An 11553-nucleotide genomic window follows, 5' to 3' on the forward strand; every position below is an offset into this window, starting at 1 on the left:
CCCAGGACAGGACAGGAGCAGTTCCCAGGACAGGACAGGAGCAGCTCCCAGGACAAGAGAGGACAGGAGCAGTTCCCAGGACAGGACAGGAGCAGTTCCCAGGACAAGAGAGGACAGGAGCAGTTCCCAGGACAGGACAGGAGCAGTTCCCAGGACAAGAGGACAGGAGCAGTTCCCAGGACAGGACAGGAGCAGCTCCCAGGACAAGAGAGGACAGGAGCAGCTCCCAGGACAGGACAGGAGCAGCTCCCAGGACAAGAGAGGACAGGAGCAGCTCCCAGGACAAGAGAGGACAGGAGCAGCTCCCAGGACAGGACAGGACAGGAGCAGCTCCTGTCCCCCCAGCTCCGAGCACTCCCCGGCAGCAGCAGCCGTGCCATGAGCCCGGAGCGGGGCCGGCCCCTGGGCAGCCTGACCGTGTTCAGCAAGGAGGATTTCGAGGATGACTGGGTGCGGGTGGCCAGCGGGGGCTTTGGCCACGTGTACCAGGTGAAGCACAGGAGGTGGAGGACGGTGTACGCAGTGAAGTGCTCCCCGTTCCTGCTGCAGGACTCCAGCCTGGACAGGTAACCCCTGCTCTGCTCTCTGCTCCGCTCTGCACAGCGCAGCCCCAGGGGGTTGGGTGGGTTTTGGTCTGGATCCTTCCCAGGATGGGTTTGGGGAGAAAACTCTGCGGGGAAGGGCTTCTGCTGCTTGGGGAGGAGAGGGCTGGGTACCCAAAGGTGCTCTGGGTTCTGCCTTGCCCTGCCCCGTGTGTGGGTGAGCAAAGGGACACAAGGGACACAGGAAATAAAACAGGGCTGGAACCCGGGGCTGAGCACCTGAAACACGGCTAAAAGCAGCCTGGTGACCTCTTTACAGCTTCCACTGGACATTGGGGCTGATGTCTATCAATCAAACTGGATTAATCACCAGAACCCCCAGGTTTAAAGATGAGGGGCAGAGGATTTGCTGCTGGTTTTGCTGTCCTGCTCCTGTAGCCTCCAGACATCTCTTCCCTCTGCCTCCTGCTCTGTCTCTCACTGCTCTGGTGCCCACCTTGTGTCTGGAGACGGGGCAGGGCCAGGCAATCACAGCCACTGCTGATAACACCTCCAACACAGGCAGAGCTGATGGAAAAACAGCAGAGCTGATGGAGTTATTTAATTGAAAATTTGATTCCTTTCGATCTGGAAGGATCGTGCCTGGATAAAAATCTCACTCTGGTGTGATTTCTCGTTACTGACAACAGCTGAGTTCAGGCTGAGCAGTGACTGTGCTCAGTTTGCTCTGCAGATATTACATTTGTATTTGGTTCTCGTTTTAGGGGGGAAAAGAGTCAAATAATCAATTTTACTTCTATGTCTTATCAGTAGTAGTAAAATACCTGAGATTCCTCAAGCCAGGGTCGGTCGCACTGTGAGCACCCTGCTAGAGGAAGTCTGGCAGAAGATTTTTGCTTGGCTGAACCATTTTAGATCAATTACTGGCCCGGGCTAATTGCTGGCAGCTCAGCTCCAATTCCCAGGGTGTGCTTTTTAAAGGCACTCCTGGCACTTTGCTGCTCAGCTGCTCCCGGAGCGCCCCGGGCACCCCAAACTCGTTCAGCAGGTCGGGAGAGGTGAAACTTTGGAGAATTTGGAGAAACAGGTCTGCCAGAGCTGGCAGAGACGTGCCTGGGTCCCCCCTGGGAGCAGAGTCACCGTGCCCAGGGACAGGAGCTGCAGGCACAGGAGGAGCTGCAGGAGCTGTGCTGCCGGGGAAACACCGGGAATTCCGTGGGATCAGAGTGCTTCGGGTGGGGAGGAGCCTTAAAACTCATTCCATCCCATCCCCAGGGGCACCTTCCACCATCCCAGGCTGGCCTTGGACCCTTCCAGGGATGGGGCAGCCTCTGGGAATTCCAGCCCAGCCTCACAGGGGAGGTTCCTGCCCAGTTTCCCATCCAACCCTGCCCCGGGGCAGTTCAAAGCCATCTCACCCGTGTGACAAGCACAGGCTCTCTGTCCTCACTGCCAAGGATTGAAATAACTGCAAGTTTTTTCATCCCTTTCCCCGTGGGGGATGATTGTGCCCAAATAAACCTCTTTTGGGGAAGTCACAGCATTTTCTATGTCAGGTTTTAGTCTGCAAAAGATCACTGTGTGGCAGCATTAGCATCAGCTCGAGGGGGAATTTGGGATGAATCTTTTTAGGGCAGGCAGTGCCTGGAAAGGCTGAGTATCACTAAGTGACTACAGAGTCTGTGAATCAACTGATAAAATTTCTTGCTAATAAATTTTTATTTAAATTATTTTTTTTAATTCTCAATTTTCCAGGACCAGCATGAACTGCCTAATGGAGGAGGCAAGCAAGATGGAGAAAATCAAATTCCAGCACATCGTCACCATCTACGGGGTGTGCAACAGCCCCCTGGGGATAGTGATGGAATACATGGCCAGGGGCTCCTTGGAGAGGATCCTCCCCACTCACAGGATGTCCTGGCAGCTGAAATTCCGGGTGATCCATGAGATGGGCTTGGCCATGAATTTCCTGCACAGCATGAGCCCTCCCCTGCTGCACTTGGATCTGAAGCCAGGGAATGTCCTCCTGGATGGGAACATGCACGTCAAGGTGTGGGTTTGCTGCTTCTCAAACAAGAGTGAGGTTGTTTCTGCCAGTCCAGAACCCCAGTGAATCAGGTTCTCCAGGAGCACTCCATCAAAGATTGACCAGATTACACGGTTCTGGAGGTCACGCAGGGAGCCTGGGCCAGCACTGGGGATTCCAGGCTCCAGCTGGACTCAGTGGCTGCAGCTTGTCTGGCTTTTATCGAGTCCCAGCTGCTCACACCTCCTCCTGTCCCTGCTCCCAAAGTCCAGGGGGGCTGAGTGGGAACATTTTGGGGCAGTTTCCCTGTTTGTGCTTGCAGATCTCCGACTTCGGGCTGTCCAGGTGGATGGAGCAGTCCAGCAGGATGCAGTACATCGAGAGCTCAGCTCTGAGGGGCACCCTGAGCTACATCCCCCCCGAGATGTTCCTGCAGAACAGCAAACCCCCGGGGATCAAGTACGATGTGTACAGGTGAGGGCACACGGCAAAGGGGGGCTCAGATTGTTTAAATTCTGCTTTTCTGCCTCATGGAATGTGGGGAGCACACGGTGGAGACTGAGAGGGATTCTCTGTGGATAATCCTCACCCCAGTGGACCCTCCCAAGGGAGCTGCAGGCTCCATCACACCCAGATCCTATAAAAACCAGTGAGATCAGAACTGCCAGTGCTGCTCTTTCATCACAGTCACTGCTGAGACTGATTTTAAAAGAATTTTAAACCATGTTGGCTTATCTGCCTCAGCGTTCAGCTGCATTTTGGTCAGGGACAGGTGGAGAAGAGATTTCCATTTGGTTTTTGTCATTTTGGGCAAGGAGCTTTGCAGCACATCCACACCAGCTCCGTGCCCATGTCTGGAAATTGCTCAGCTCCTTGGCCTTTGCAGCACAGGGGAACCCAAGGCAGGAGGAAAGGAGGATTTGCACGGCCACAGGAACTTGAAAGAGCCAAGGGCTCTAAACCCCAATGTGAATAAAGTGGAAAAAAGGCACTGAGAGCCTGACTTTGACAGGAAAGGCTCCAGGTCACTGCACAGACCCTTTGGAGGGTGATGACCCCACTCCTAATGGGGCAGAATCACACGGCCTGACCCTTTAGGGGATGAAATCCTTCTGGCTCTGGGAGATGCAATCCTTCCCTCCTGAAGAACAGATCTCCGCATTTCTCAGGAAGGCAGGAGCAGTAAGTGCATCCCACATCCAAGTGCTCACAGTCTCTCCTCTCCCGCAGCTTCGGGATCGTCATCTGGGAGGTGCTCATGCAGAAGAAACCTTACGCAGGTAAAGGCCAGCCCTGCACCTGTGGGATGCTGACCCCAGCCCCTCTGCCAGGGCAAACCCCCGGCTGTGCTGGCTGTCCCCAGGGGCCAACATGATGGCCATCATCGTGAAGGTGGCGGCGGGGAAGAGGCCGGGGCTGGAGCTGGTCAGGGACGACTGGCCCGGGGAGTGCCACCAGATGCTGGACCTGATGAAGAGGTGCTGGGACCAGGACCCCAAGCAGAGGCCAAGCTTTGCAGGTGGGACTGGGGCGTGGATGAGCCACGGGGTGACAATCAGGGGATAAGTTTGTGTCCAGTTCTCCCAGTTACGTCTCTGAGGTTTGGCCGCTTTGGTGTCCTTTTGCTGTCACCCGTCCCCTTCATCCCTTTTCCCTCCCTTCCCACACGGCTCCTGGAGCCCGGGGCAGCCTGAGGCTGAGCTGCTGTGCCCTGGCAGATATCCCAGTGGAGACAGACGTGCTGCTGGCACTGATCCAGAGCCTGGTGCAGGACCCCGAGAACGAGCGGCTGGTCAGGAAGATGTCCCACAAACCGGCCATCTCCAGGAGCCAGCAGGTGAGGGAAACCCCCCTTGGGCAGTCAGGACATTCCGCTGGCTCTGCTCCTGGTCCTTGCCAGGCTGTTTCCCCTCCCGAAGGTGCAGCACCTTCGCAGGGTGTCTGCACAGGTATTTATGGGGGTAGGACATTTGTAAATTAATTAACAAATGCACTGAATGATAAATAGTCCGAAAGGAAAACCTTCTTCTGGACCTGCTCAGGTGAAGAGGGTTTGTCATGGTGGCTTCAGTCCCTAAAAGAAACTCAAGCAAACACAGGGTCACAGGGTTTTGTTCGTGGCACAAAACTGAGGGTGTTCCGGTTTGAACAACCCTTACAGATGGTAAAAAAAAAAAAAAAAAAAAAAAAAAAAAAAAAAAAAAAAAAAAAAAAAAAAAAGTTTTAAATTCCCATGTTTCTTTGGCTAAGAAAAAAATCAGGCTTCTGGATAGTCAAAATGTAATCCCAGCTACTGCAGTAATTATGGCAAGAAAACAGGGAGAGACGGGATCTGGGAATTATTGCTATTTAGAGGGTTTTACCAAACTTTGTGAGAAACCAGGGGCCTGAAGAGGTGGGGGCTTGGGGGGTCCCTAAACAACAAAGGAAGTAATTTTGGGACGCTGCCCTGCAGTCGGGAAGCAGAATGTGTGTGTTTGGGAGCAATTGAGCAGGAGGAGGAAAAACTCCTGGGTACCAGAGATCATCTTCAGGCTGCCCCATTCCTGCTGTGTCACGACTGGCTTAGCTGAGTTTGGGGTGCAAAAACAGGACTGGGCAAAAGAACTCTGAAATGATGGCACAGAACTGCAGAGCAGCAGCAAAACACTTTGTGCAGACATCACAGGGTGCAAACAAACACTTTGCCTTACCCTTTTTCTCTTCTCCTTTCTGAAAACAAGAGTGACAAAGAGGAGTTCGCCTTCCCCCGGGACACCAGGAGTGGGGGTAAGTAGGGGACTGGCTTTAGAATGGAGAATTAAAGAAGGAGAAACCATAAAATTGTCTCTTTTGTGGTAGAAGGGTGTGGCTCATAAGGTTTTCCATGTGGGTGACATTTTAAATTAAGGAAAATGAACTATTCAGGAAATACTGGGAGAGAGAGAGAGAGGCCAAATGTCCCAGTGAGTGTCTGGCCTTATTTTACATCCCTTATCTCCCAGATGACTGCATTTCATGTCATCCTATGAGGAGCCACAAGCTCTCCCTCTTTAAAGGTCGTGAGTTTGATTCTCACATGGGACACAATTAAAATTTTTATCTTCTAATCTTCTGTCAGAGCCAGGATTAAAGAATGGGACATGCAGTTTTCATGTTTGCACTCAGTGTTTTTCAATTCTTATCTATAGCACAGTCTCACAAGCTGTGAGCTCTGCTAACAAGGTAGAAAATGGATCTCTAACTCTTTCCATGGTCTTTCAAGTACTAATTACCCAGTAACGAGATGAGACCTGTATTATTTATGCTTTTTACCCAATGACCAAACACCCATGGGCCTGCAGTGCGGACCCTTTCACCCAATTACAAAAAAAAACACTCAAACCCATGAAGAAGAGGGTGAAAGAAGAAGAACCTTCTAGCCAACACCCCAAACCCTCCACCTTGCCCCAATATATATTATTATACCATATATTTTACTATACACTGAAACCTTAACTACTAAGTGTTCCACTTCTATTCAGACTCCACTTCCGTAATCCCAGTGCTATCACTCCATTTTGGGAGTCTTTTCCATGGCGTCAGGTCAAATGTAGTGTTTGCTCAAGGGTCACAAGAAAGCCTGAAATCCTCAGCTTCCATGGTTCCAGCATCCCAGCCTTCTGGGGAGTTTTTCACTCTTTTTCTCCCCATTTTTTTCTAATCAAACTCCCCAATCCCAGTGCTATCACTTCATTTTGGAAGCCTCGGGTTGACTGCAGTGCTTGCCTGGGGGTCAGTGCCTGTCAACACCAAAAGCCTGAAATCCTCAGAGTTCCAACATCCCGGCCTTCTGGGGAGTTTCCCACTTTGCTCCACCCTCTTTCTCCCCGCTTTCCATCCCCTCCTTTAGGAAAGGACAAGCAGGAGGTGTCTGTCCCTCCTCCTGGCAGGGAGGCCCAGGACCTGGCCCCGGAGGAGCCGGGCACGCTGCAGGAGAACGGCCTGACCCTGCTGCACCTGATGGTGCTGCAGGGCAACGTGGGCAAGGTGCGCTTCCTGCTGGGCTGCGGGGCGGGCGCCAACAGCTCGGGGGGCTGCGGCTGCACCCCTCTGCTGCTGGCCGTGCAGCTCCGCCTGCCCGAGCTCTGCTCCGTGCTCATCCAGCACGGCGCCCACACCAACGCTGCCGACGAGGACGGCTGGACCCCGCTGCACTTCGCGGCCCAGCACGGCGACGACAGGACCGTGAGGCTGCTGCTGGACCACCAGGCTCGGGTGGACGCCCAGGAGCGCGATGGGTGGACCCCGCTGCACCTGGCGGCTCAGAACAACTTTGAGAACGTGGCGCGGGTGCTGCTGTCCCGCCAGGCAGACTCCAACACGCAGGAGGTGGACGGCAAGACCGCCCTGCACGTGGCAGCCTGCTTCGGGCACGTGGGGCTGGTCAAGCTGCTGGCCAGCCAGGGAGCTGACCTGGAGAGGAAGCAGAAGAACCTCAGGACGCCGCTGCACGTGGCCGTGGAGAGGGGCAAGTTCCGCGTGGTGCAGTACCTGCTGAAGAAGGGCATCTCCGTCAACAGCCTGGACCAGAACCACTACAGCGCCCTGCACCTGGCCGTGGTCAGGGGCAAGTACCTCATCTGCCAGAAGCTCATCAAATACGGGGCCAACGTGGAGCTGAGGACGGACAAAGGCTGGACGCCGCTGCACCTGGCCTCCTTCAAGGGGCACATCGAGATCATCCGGCTGCTGACGGGCAGCCACGCCCGGCTGGACGCCAAGGGCGGCATGGACTGGACGCCGCTGCACCTGGCCACTCGTTACGGGGACGAGGCGGTGGTCAGCGAGCTGCTGCGTTGCGGGGCAGACCCCAACACGGCCGAGAGGGCCCGCTGGGCCCCCCTGCACTTTGCCGTGCTCAGGGGCTCCTTCCTCAGCGTCATCAACCTCCTGGAGTGCCGGGCCGACGTCAACGCCAGCAACAAGGTGGGCTGGACGCCGCTGCACCTGGCCGTGCTCAAGGGCAACATGGCCATCATCAAGACCCTGCTGAAGGCCGGGGCCAGGCTGGACGTGGAGGATGGCGCTGGGTGCACGGCCCTGCAGCTGGCGGTGAGGCACCAGCGGGACAACATCATCACCCTGCTGCAGGGCCAGGAGAGCTCGGCGGGCAAAGCTGGCAGCAGGACTCTGAACGATGCCAAGGCTCCCAGGCCCAGGGTTATCCCAGGAAGGACAGATCTGTAAATCCCTCGGCTCAGGAATTCGCAGCTTGAGCTTTCCCCACCTCAGGTGTGACGCCTTAAAGCGCCTCGTGCTCTCGCCTGCTGATTACAGGAAAATATTTCCCCTTTTTTAAATGGAAGCTTTTAAGCGTGAACACCGAGAGAGTAAAAGGAAATGAAGTTATTTGATGACAAGTTCTTTCGCAAGCCTGTAGAACGTTTTGGCTTGGTGATACTTCAGGCAGTGCTTTCCTCCTGAAGCCTTCCTGAGCAGGGATTTATGCAGCCCCTGCTCACGCAGGCAGCGCTGAAGCTGTGCACAGCACACACACAGCTTTTATTGCTTTTATTCCATGTTTTCCTACAGAGAAAATTGGGGAAAAATGGCCCTGGCACAGGTGGGAATTGAATCGTGAGATTCTCACCTGCTGCTGGCACAGCAACGTGTCAGATTTCCTGACATCTCCTTTCTGCAACGAGAATCAAATAAAACAAGGCAGGAAGGAATAATCACTGACAGAGAGTATTGAGACGGATGCATCACGGGGAACAGAATTCCAGAATCATCACACACGAGATCTGGCTGCTTGCAGGTCAAGGTGCGAGTTGTATCCCTGGATAGGGGGGAAATAATTCCTGATTTTCCTTCAGGAAGATATCCCAGAGCTTGATCACCCCTGTGAAAAACATCGTGTTGGATTTGATTCCCTGGTGACAGCGCTGCTGTGACTCCTGAGCGTCCCCAAACGTGCCTGGTGGGAGGATGACTTGTCATGGCCCCGAGCTGGGAAGAGGCTGAAATAGAAACAAACAGCCCCAGCTCTGCAGGGGAGCTGCTATTGCCTGATAACGTGAGATTAAACGGGTTAAAACCAGGGGTTTAAAAGCCCAGCCTCTGCTGATTTCGTTTTCATTTTTTATTAACTGAAAGCATTGATGTGTGTTGTGTTCCAACCCGGTTTTTCACTACGCTCTGGCACCAAAGCCTTCAGAAATCATTTTAAATAAATTGTAATGAAATGATTCATGTTTAACATTTGCCATTGGTGAAGCAGGGAGCTGGGCAGGTTATGAAATAAAGTGCTGGTGACATTTTGTGTTGCAGGGAGTGTAAGAAATGGACTTTTTTATTGCAATCACAAAAAAAAAACACCCCACCCCAACCAAAAAAACTTGGCATTTCCCTGATTTACCTGTTCCTGATATTCCCCAGTTTTGTCTTAGGAGGAAAGGCCTGGCTGGAAGGAATTCTTGGGATGCTCAGACCTTCCTGTGCAGCTCCTTCCCTCAGCTTCAGCTGTATTGATTCAGCAAATGACTCCCCTGCTCGGTGTCATTTGAAATATTTACCCAGGAAAAAAAAAAAGAAATCCAATTGCCACATAATTCAGCAGCTCCTTTCTGTCCCCCGCTGCAGCAGAAAAACAAAACTCAGCTCGTATGTCATGGAATGTTCTCTACAAGAGCTTAATTAAATTTATAATGAAAATAACAGGGGATTAAGAAGACACGAGGGAAATACAGTGCTCTTGCAGAGCATTCCAGAGGTGATAGAAGCAATTTGCAGAGAAAATTACCTGTTTGCTGCTCAGTTTCTATAGAAATTAAATGAGTCTTTACAAACTCTAGAAAAGTGCATTCCAGCCTCCGCTTTGTGACTGTGCAACTTGCAGCTTATTTCTAAAATTATTCGTAGATCTGCATCCCCCCCCCGCTCCACTTTCTTTTTTTCTCCTTTTCCAACTCGGTTTCAGTCTTTTGTCCCTGCTGATAAGTCTGCTGCTGATTATCTCATGCTCTTTCCCAAGGGCTGCCAAAGTTCACGGCCAAGGCAGCTCCTGGCAGCAGCAGGGCAGAAGCCTCCCAGACAGCCCTTTGAGATTCAAAAAGATCCAAATTGTCGATATTTATACCTCAAAAATGGTGTTTTTAAGGTGCCCAGAGCTGGTGGGGTGAGCAGGGTGGTGCTGCTGATTTTGGCAGGGAATTCTGTGGAATGACTCTGGAGTGCTGCCCTGAGCATCCCTGTCCTGTCCAGCTCCAGAGCTCCTGAACCACGGGGAGATTTTCAAACCCACTGCTCGTCAAAACCCTCAGAGAATCCCAAGATGGTTTGGGTTGTTCCTTGGTTGAGTTGGAGAACAGGAAGGGGGAAATTTAAGATCCCTTAAAACCACTCCTGTTCCAGCCCTGATCCCTGCTGGAGTCACCCTGAGCTCAGTAAATCCTGGGATGGTTTGGGTTGTTCCTTGGTTAGGATGGAAAACCAGAGGGGGGAAATTTAAGGTCCTTTAAAGCTGTTCCTGTCCAGCCCTGATCCTGCTGGAGTCACCCCGAGCCCAGTAAATCCTGGGATGGTTTGGGTTGTTCTCTGGGTTGAGATGGAGAACAGGAAGGGGGAAATTTAAGGTCTTTTAAAGCCGCTCCTGTTTCAGCCCTGATCCTGCTGGAGTCACCCCGAGCTCAGTAAATCCTGGGATGTGGTTTGTGCTGCTGCATTCCCTCTCCATCATTCCCACCCAGGACACCCGTGGGGAAATGGATGAGACTTTCTGTGTTCCCCACAACCAGCACACCAAAGAAACTCGGGGGAAACAAATCACCAGGAGCAGGGGGTGCTTCCAGGAGGGGAGAAACCCGGGGCTGACACTGATTTCCTGAGCGCTCTCTCCGTGCTGCAACACAAATTCTCTGCTGTCAAACCCCCTTTGAAGGGGAGCTGCTTGTTGGGATCAAAACGTGGACGTTCCAGTGGGAAGTGTGGCTCTGCTGTGAGGGAATTTTCGCAGGAGAACGTTTGGAAATGCAGCCGGTTAAATCCACGTTTTGCATTGCTCCTGCTTCCCCAGCCGCTGTGATTTGTTTGTTTGGCAGCGCTGCAATTATGCAGATACGGGATTAAATCAAAATTAAAATAACGCTGCGTTTCAGAGGAAAAGAGATCTGAATAAATACATCTTGTGAAGGGGGGGAGAAAAAAAAATCCCTTATTTCTTAGCAGAAATGCTTGTTTTTTTCCATAGCCCCTTAGGTGTGGAAAATCAAGATGTTTCTGACAGCAGTGATGTGAATGTAGGAGGCAGTGATTTTCATGTAAGAAGGAATGGTGAATTCTCTGTGTTTCTTTTTCTTGCAAGGAGGTGGTTGTAGGCTCTGTGCTGTGGCAGACGTCAGTGTGAGACGTGCCTGGCTCCTGCTCAGCCTGGCAGAACTCACCCTGCTCCCTCCCTGGCCTATCCAGGGGGGATTTACCCTCTCCTTTTGCACTAAAAAAACACATTTTCACCTAAAAAAAAAAAAAAAAAAAAAAGCAGCTCCTCACCCGTTTCCATCAGTGCAGGTGTGAGCTGAGCTTCCATTAGAGTAATGGGAAAAGGGGCCCGACTGGGAATCAAGGAGCTCTCGCTGTTTCCTCCTGGCAGGATCCTCATCCCCAGCAAGTTCCACATCTTCTGATCAGCTGCTGCTCTCCTCTGCCTCAGAGCACAGCAGGGAGCCCTGCTCTTGTGCAATTTGCGGCTGGCCTCCTTCTCTTATTGGGGAAAAAAAAAAAAAAAAAAAAAAAAAAAAAAATTAAAAAAGCCTCACAAATCCAAGCCCAAAAATAATTTTTTTTTTTTTTTTAAAAAGCCTGAGGTTGGTGGCAGTTCAGCTCTGTGGGGACAGTTTGGGGAGGAGATCTCAAGTTCAGCTCTGTGGGGACAGTTTGGGGAGGAGATCTCAAGTTCAGCTCTGTGGGGACAGTTTGGGGAGGAGATCTCACAGTTCAGGCTCTGGTTTTGGCAATCCAGCTCTCCTC

At 52.2% G+C, this 11553-nt stretch overlaps 1 protein-coding gene across 1 annotated transcript; it reads left to right on the forward strand.

Moving 5' to 3' along the window:
* Positions 1 to 378: 378 nt before the first annotated feature.
* LOC136370987 (ankyrin repeat and protein kinase domain-containing protein 1-like) lies at positions 379 to 7780 on the forward strand. The gene is made up of 8 exons (XM_066334725.1): positions 379 to 566; positions 2298 to 2592; positions 2891 to 3042; positions 3799 to 3848; positions 3932 to 4087; positions 4287 to 4405; positions 5292 to 5337; positions 6440 to 7780. Exons 1-8 carry the CDS (start codon positions 379 to 381, stop codon positions 7774 to 7776), a joined length of 2343 nt encoding a protein of 780 aa, XP_066190822.1. The 3' UTR covers positions 7777 to 7780.
* Positions 7781 to 11553: the final 3773 nt, after the last annotated feature.

Source organism: Sylvia atricapilla, chromosome 23 (assembly GCF_009819655.1).
Source record: "Sylvia atricapilla isolate bSylAtr1 chromosome 23, bSylAtr1.pri, whole genome shotgun sequence".
In the NCBI taxonomy this organism is placed as follows: Eukaryota; Metazoa; Chordata; class Aves; order Passeriformes; family Sylviidae; genus Sylvia; species Sylvia atricapilla.